General features: G+C 50.4%; 1 protein-coding gene and 1 long non-coding RNA gene across 2 annotated transcripts; one reads left to right on the forward strand and one right to left on the reverse strand.

Annotated features, from left to right (window-relative positions):
* Window positions 1-1285: 1285 nt before the first annotated feature.
* On the reverse strand, window positions 1286-3611 carry LOC309680161. The gene is made up of 3 exons (XR_014269885.1): window positions 3560-3611; window positions 3312-3437; window positions 1286-1309 (listed from the first exon to the last, which is right to left on the reverse strand). It is a non-coding gene; the product is annotated as an uncharacterized lncRNA (long non-coding RNA).
* Window positions 2601-7693, forward strand: TPRG1L (tumor protein p63 regulated 1 like). The gene is made up of 5 exons (XM_082493674.1): window positions 2601-2805; window positions 2880-2971; window positions 4322-4498; window positions 5099-5252; window positions 5962-7693. Exons 1-5 carry the CDS (start codon window positions 2629-2631, stop codon window positions 6154-6156), a joined length of 795 nt encoding a protein of 264 aa, XP_082349800.1. The 5' UTR covers window positions 2601-2628; the 3' UTR covers window positions 6157-7693.
* The last annotated feature ends 250 nt before the right edge of the window (window positions 7694-7943 follow it).

Raw genomic sequence — 7943 nt, forward strand, 5'->3', positions numbered from 1 at the left:
GTATTCCACCACTGAAAGACAGCCGTTGCATCAAGACTAAGGTCACTACGAGCCACGGCCCGAAGTTGGTACTTCTGGAAGAAAGCAGGGCAGCTGCTTTCTACACCTCATCCCGCCCAAAGTCACAGCAGTCGCATAAATCGCTCAGGTCAGGTCAAGGCGCAGGCAGGAGGGGCTAACGCCTTCCCTTGGAAGGATCTGCCAAGCCTAACCGGGGCAGACGGCATCTTTCATTGTTCCTGGGGAAGAAAGGCACCTACATAAAGACGCTTTATAATGATGGAGAGGGCTCTGGGATAGAATAGATTCAGACCTCCATTTTCCTGTCAGGACTTTAAAAGTTAATACTTTTCTCACAGTATAAGACTGGTCCCAGTTAGCCTTTCCGTGCTGCCTTACCGCTGCAGCCCAAAGCGTGCTTTCCCCTCGGCTGACCCTGGGTTTGGGCCCAGCTTTGGCAAACACAGAGCTGGCTACGCAGAACCTGGCCTCACACCACATGCGGGTGAAACTTCGGGGTACGGTTGGGCACCAGTGTGTCCCAGTCCCTCCGAGCGCCCGCTGGCAGGGCGGCAGGCAGGGAAGGGGAGCCGGCAGGCAGCGGCAGAGCCTGGACTGTGGCTCCCTCTCCAGGAGCTCGGGGCGAGAACTCACCCAGCGCGAAGGCAGCGCCACAAGGCTTCAGCAAGTCACCCCACAGCGAGCAACGAGGCTTCCATCTAAACCGGCTCCTGGGAGCGGGGGCTGCAGAGGGTGCAGCAGAGAAAGATGGATACCTAAAATCCAACGCTGTCTGTGAAGTCAGTTTAATATGTTTTCAATTTTGTAGCATTTCCCAGCACGACCGCCTGCCGAAGATGTCATCCTCTGGCTCAGGGTAAGACAGCGCTGGAAAGTGGTCAAAGAAACCATACGGTTCCCCAAATAGCGATGATGATATCTGCAATAACGCCAGAGACCACAGAAACACAAATAATAACTTGCCGTTCGTTCCCCAGCATCATTTAATCTTTGCTATCAAGTGTGCTGAACGTGGCACGGGCTGTAGGGCTCTCAACTCACAGTTTAATAGAACAAGATCAGAAAAGGAAAACAACAATAACAATAGCAACAACAGTAAATAATATACAAGAGGGAAGTCATTCTCACTACCTGGTAAATTGGTGAATTGGCACTGCCCGAGCAGTGATCACGAGTACCCGCCCCCGGCTCACCCCATTTATACACCGACCATGCCATCTGCGGTACGGAACATCCCACTGGCCATTCCATCCTCCTCTCTGTGCTCCTTCTCAGCTGCTATGGGAAGCTGAAAAAAAACATGAAAAATATCAAAGTCACCTGGTGTTATGGTCTGAGGAACCCACAACAATTTATTGTCATTTAGACAATTATTCTATCACCCAATGACCTCTCCCCACCTGGGAAGGGGAATCGGAAAAAACAAGGAAGCCCAAGGGTTGAAATATAACCAGATTTAATAGGATAAGACTAAATAACTAACATTAATAACACCAAAGAACCAATATTGATCCCGATATCAGTATAAAATATATGGGGATCATATCCAGCCCACTCTATCCATAGAAGCTGTGCATTCCCAGCAGAGGGACAGCAAATGCGGGACACTGCAGTGCTGTGGCTTCAGAAGGAAGGGAAGGGCTCAGGGCTCCGGCACTGGGCCAAGGAGTTCTCAGCATCACAGCCATCACAGGAGACAGAGAACTCCTCAGCAAACTTTCTTTTTGGGGCAATCTCAAGCACAAATCCAGGCAGGGCAGAGAATGGATTGAGAGCAGCCCTGAGGAGAAAGACTTGGTGGTGTTGATGGATGAGAAGCTCCCATGAGCTGGCACTGTGCGCTGGCAGCCCAGCGAGCCCCCGGCACCCCGGGCTGCATCCCCCGCAGCATGGCCAGTAGGGCGAGGGGGGACTGTGCCCCTCTGCTGCGCTCTGCTCTGCTCTGGGGAGACCCCCCGCAGTGCTGCCTCCAGCTCGGGGGCCTCAGCACAGGAGAGACATGGAGCTGGTGGAGCGGGGCCAGAGGGGGCCCCGGAGCTGCTGGGAGGGCTGGAGCCCCTCTGCTGGGAGGACAGGCTGGGAGAGGTGGGGGGGTCAGCCTGGAGAAGAGAAGGCTCCGGGGAGACCTCCGAGCCCCTTCCAGTGCCTAAAGGGGCTCCGGGAGAGCTGGGGGGGGGACTCTGGGTCAGGGAGGGGAGCCGTGGGACGAGGGGAGATTGAGACGAGATATTGGGAAGAAATTCTCTCCTGTGCGGTGGTGAGCCCCTGGCGCAGGGTGCCCCGAGGAGCTGTGGCTGCCCCATCCCTGGAGGTGCTCAAGGCCGGGTTGGACGGGGCTGGGAGCACCCTGGGCTGGGGGGGGTGGCCCTGCCCGGGGCGGGGGGTGGCACCGGGTGGCCTTTAAGGTCCCCCCCCACCCCCCAAACCCTTCCGTGGTTCCACGCGATCCGCCCGAAGCACCGCACCCGCGCCGAGGCCGCCGCGGCACCGCCCTCCGGGGCGGGGCGGGACTCGGCGGCGGTGCTCCGCCCCTCCCGGCTCCGCCCCGCCCCTCCCGGCCCCGCCCCGGAAGGCGGTGAGAGCGCGGCCCGGTCGGGCCCCGCCGCGATGCTGCAGCTCCGGGACGAGGAGGAGGGCGGCGCGGCCGACAGTCCCCCGGCGGGGGCGGCCGTGCTGGTGGCGGGGGACAGCGGACCGCCGTTCCCCCCCCGGCAGCGGCTGCGGCCGCTCAGCGTGCGCACTGCGGGCCGCGCCGGCCGCCTGCGGGAGTACTTCGTGTTCCGGGTACGGAGGAGGAGGAAGGGGGGGCCCCCGCCATCCCCCCCGCCCCCTGTAACCTGTTCCTTCTCCCCGCTCAGCCCGGCACCATCGAGCAGGCGGTCAGCGAGATCCGCGCCGTGGTGATGCCCGGGGAGGACGGGGAGGTGCAGAGCGTCTGGCTGCTCGCTGAGTAAGTGGGGCGGAGGGGGGACCTCGGGGAGGGGGGGGTCCCCGGGGGGATGGGGACACGCCGGGAGGTGCTCGACACCCCCCCCGGCATCGCTCACCCGCCTGTGCCAAACCCGCATCTTCCCGAGTCTCGTAACCGTCGGCGCTGGCAAAGCGCCTTGGTGGCCCAGGGCGGCGGGAGCGTGTCACTGGCTCTCCATAACCTCAGCTCGGCAGTTAACTCGCTACAAAACCCAGTGCAATACAGGATTCACGCGTACGCTAAACCCACTAACGCGGCTTTGCTGAACTCCTCCATCACAAGCTGTGCCCGTGCACTGACCCTTCACCCAGTAACTCACCAGTGCGCAAACGCTCAGCTCCCGTTTTGGCACGTGTCTGGACCAGGGCACAGGAGCAAAACACGAGGGGAGTACACCCACTTCTTCGGAACAGTGCTCGACCACACTCGCAAGCCCCGAGCGCTCCTGGGGCGAGCAGAAGGCGGGGGCAGGTTCGGTCCCTTCACCGTGGCACAAGTGGAACGGCAGAGAAGGGTTTGCGGGGGAGACACGCTGTCCCATGGCCTGATCCTGCTGTTCACACTTACCTTTACACAGCGAGAATGGCTTTAGCCTCATCAGCTTTACGTCAGTGTTCCTGTTGAAACTATAGGCAATTTTAAATTTTTGTAAGGAAAGGCAATTAAATCAGTTACACTAAAGTAAGCTGTAGCAGGTACCAAAGGCGCTAGTTTAAAAGCTGAGCCCATTACCCTTAGAGTGAAAATATGACTGCTCTTAGGTTGCCCTAAGGATGAAACACTATTACAGCTGTGATGGTTCAACAACGTAGTCTGGCAAAACACCCGGGGAAAGGTAAGGTCTTTTATTCATGAAATTTGAAGAAACCAACCAGTGTTTGAATGTACGGACCGTTCTTACAGAGGAAAATACTAAGTCAGACCACACAGTTAAAAGAAAACTATTTGTCCCCCCTGAACACGCTCAAATGCAATTAATAATTTATTAAATGTGGTAACACGCTAACAGCACAGTATTAAACACTTACGGGAAGAGTTGTTGGAGACTCATCTACCCCATTAAGTAGCATTTGGTCTCAAATAACAGGAGACAGCACTAAAGTGCTCTCAGGGTCTTCAAGACTTACTCTGATTATCTTAATATTATCCGTGTTGGGACATTCAGCCTCTTGCCAGACTTGCTGATTCAAAGCAAAGGTTGAAACGGAAAACACAGCGTTACTAAGACTTCAGATTTGTTCTCCTTAGCGACTCTTCTATCCGTCAAGCTGTGAAGGGTTTCTAGCCAGCAACCAAAACTGCTAGAGCTCAGTTGCATTGTCTTACCAGGATCGATCACTGGAACAATGAGAAGGAGCGTCTCGTTCTTATCACGGATTGGTCCCTCCTGGTCTGCAAATACAACTTCATCAGCCTGCAGTGTCAGCACGTCACGAGGATAGCCCTGAGCGCCGTCGATACCATCTCTGTAGGAGAGTTTGAGTTCCCACCCAAGTCTCTGAACAAGTAAGTTGACTCAGTAATACTGTCGTGTTGTTGTAGTTCTTGTATTGTTATAATTGTTGGGGCTGTCAGCCTTCGTCACTGACCATTGGACAAGTTTGAGGATTCTTCCTTTTGCTCCTGTGACTTTGTAAACAATTACCGGAGCCTCTTTAGACCCCACCTCAGAGCAGCTGCTGCTTTGCTGGAAGAGTTAGGAGTTACCTTAACAGGGAGTTGCTCAAGGACTTTCATGATAAGATGAATAGATCTGGGAGCAGAAGTTCATGGCCATCGTGTAATGCAGCGGCAGCACCTTAGCCCTACTGGAAAACCGCCTGTAACAGCCAGGTCATACGTAAACGCAGACTGTCACAGGCACTACAGTTGTGTCCGAGGTGTCTAATGAGCCTAACCTTTTTACACTCTGCTGAAAAGAACGTACCTTTGCCTATTTCTGGGGCTGAACTCTTCTGTTACTGTTCTAGAGGAAAAACTTACTGTCAAACTTATATTTCAGCTTCCAGTTTTAAGCAGGTCTTTTTCAGACAGTACATTTCTAATTAAACTCGCCTCAAAGACTCAAAAGTCTTACCATGTTAATTCTGCTGTCTCCAATATCAGGCGAGAAGGTTTTGGTATTCGAATTCAGTGGGACAAGCAAAGTCGTGCCTCCTTCATAAACAGATGGAACCCGTGGTCTACAAACATCCCATACGTCACCTTCACCGAACATCCCATGGCAGATGCTGATGAGAAGATCGCATCCCTCTGCCTAGTAAGGAAGTCGCCTCTCCTATTCTAGATGCCGCGTTGATCTCATAGGCTGGATACGACTTAGATTATTTTGAAAAGATGTAGCAGTTAATTCAAGTAGAAGCAGTTAAATCAAAGAGACAGAACTTTGAGCAGTAAGCCGCGTTTCCCCATTCTCCGAATTGTGAGTTGCCGGGCGGCCCAACCAGCTGGTTTGGGCAGCTCCCCATAAAGGAAGCCGAAACTTCCAAAGTGCGGAGTCCTGTAAAACCCAAAAGAAAATGAATCTCAGTGCTATTCCTACTGTTGCTTGCCCGACTTTTCATCCGGGCCTGCCAGCTGGTTAAACAAACGCTTTAATTGCTCGCTGTAAACCTTCGCTTAGGTGGCGCTCAGTTTTTCTTGCAATAGTTGCTTTCCTCTGAAGGTTTCCTTAAAAACAGAACACTACAGTAACTTAAGTTCAACACCTCAATGGTAAGGGCAGGAGAACTACAGTCAGAAATAAACAATATTAGTGATTGTTAGTCTTTACGCATGGAGCCCATGTATGAAATTACCTGTAGCATTAAGGTTCAACGTCAGAGTGTGAAGTTTCTCACGGCACGTGAGATCCACGACAACTACAGCTGTACTGTTAGTCCTTCACAACTCCACAGCAGCAGCTCTTAACCTAATAATGTTTAAAACAACGGAAAAACATCAAGGTGATCTTTTGTTTTTTCTTTCAGTTGGAAAACTTTAAAACTCAGCTAATTCAAGCTGTGAAGAAAGCCCACAAGGAGTGTCCGTTACCAGGAAGGGCTAACGGCGTGCTAGTGCTGGAGCGTCCTCTTCTGATCGAGACCTACCTGGGACTGATGTCCTTCATCAACAACGAGGCCAAGCTTGGCTACTCCATGACAAGAGGCAAAATTGGATTTTAAAATTCGTTGCATTTAATCTTTTCAAGAGAAAGCGATTTGCTATGGGGTCTCCTGGGGAGAGCACACTGCGTGACAGAATGCTCGATAATCACGGTGAAGCAGTTAGGGAACGAAGCGGGGCTGCAGATCAAACAGTTCGCGGGAGGCACTGGTTGTTACGGTCAGGTCAGATTAATCCGAAGCAGAGGCAAGGTAGTGTCATTCTTGCATTTTGTATCTAATTTACAGTTCCTACTGGTTCTTCTACAGGGCTAGCGAGCAGCGGTACGCGCCGTTTCTAACTGTGTCCTTCCCTGTTAATTAAGTGCAATTGGTGTCTGCTACGAACACCCCGCGCAAATATCCAAGGTAGAGTAGAACATTCATTCCGCATTACAGTTGTATCCCTGTATATGGTGTCAAATCACATAGTGTGCTTGGGATTGAGTTGTATTGTTCAAAGAGGTACTAGTGTTCACAATTACAGTAATCTTCGCGTTTTGATTAATGCCCGTTAAGAATTTTGAAAGCCGTGTCAGTCATTCTTTAGCAAAACAGAGTCAGCAGATTTTGTTAATGCTGTGCTGTTACGTCTGCTCAGAAGCGGTGTATGGCAACTATTATTCTGTAAACCGAAGTATACGGCTGAATGTGTGTTTATTGGCTTTTTGTGAAAATACCTCCCTCTTAAGAACTGAGTCTAACTTCCTCGTTTGTTATACGTGTTTTTGTGCTGCAGCCATAGAATAAAGACTCTTTTGAGAGAATATTGCCGAAAGCCTCACAAACACATTTGCCTTCCAAGCCGTTATTTATAAAACTGAAAAGGAATTCTATTTTGATGAGATTTATATTCTTCGCAATTTTTCTTAAATTACTCTAATTTGGGGCAGCAGCAGTGCAGGACTTTGTAAGGGAGAGAGATAAGACTTTAAGCACTGTACGTCAATCTTGATTTATACATTCTTGCAGTTAACCTCATACCAATGCCCAGTAATGAAATTCAGAAGCAGCATAAGAGACTACAACTGAAGCTGCTCAGGAGGCTGCTCTAACGAGCTTTTTCATGGTGTATGACCTTCTATACAGGCCGTTTTATCAGAGCATTTGCTTGCTCAACTACGATGCTGAATAAATGCTGTGCTGCAGTGGTGTTTTTTTGAACTTAAAGTAGATGTACAGTTATGAAACTTCTGTAAAGCTGAAGTGGTGATGGAATGCAACAAGTTGCATGCCCCTCAATGCATTTTCTAAGATATCTATTTAATTTTCATTAATCTTACAGTAAAGTTAAATTTCAACTCTATTCGTTCTTCATTCTTCATTTTGTGGAGACTGAGGCTGTGAAATTAAGTGGCAACAGTAAAGAGAGCCAATAAATTCCTAGACAATGGGCTCCCTTCCTTGGAAGAAAACAGTGGCTGGCTGCTCAGGTTAAGGATAAAGGATTGTCCAACTGCTCTTTGCTGCTGAACCGTGCGCTCCAATGTGGCACTAGATAGTCGGGTCAGCAGCTTCCGTTTCAGTTGCCTGTAATATATCGTTCCAAAGTCTCAGTTAACGATCCTTCTTGTAAAGACTCAGTATGATACATCTATGGGAGAGCAGGCACAGTCACTGTCACCTGTTAACATTTTAGTCTGGAAAAGCAAAATTATTATAGGTGACTTAATTTGATTTCTGAACAAAGAACTTGTTTTGCATTAACAGGAATTGATTTGCTAGGAAGTATCTTATTGATTTATCTACTTCTGCTACAATATTTAATTCTAATACACCAGAAAAATCTGTTGTCTTACAAGAGCAGA

This window comes from Vanellus vanellus (assembly GCF_965231255.1).
Source record: "Vanellus vanellus genome assembly, chromosome: 20".
Lineage (NCBI taxonomy): Eukaryota > Metazoa > Chordata > Aves > Charadriiformes > Charadriidae > Vanellus > Vanellus vanellus.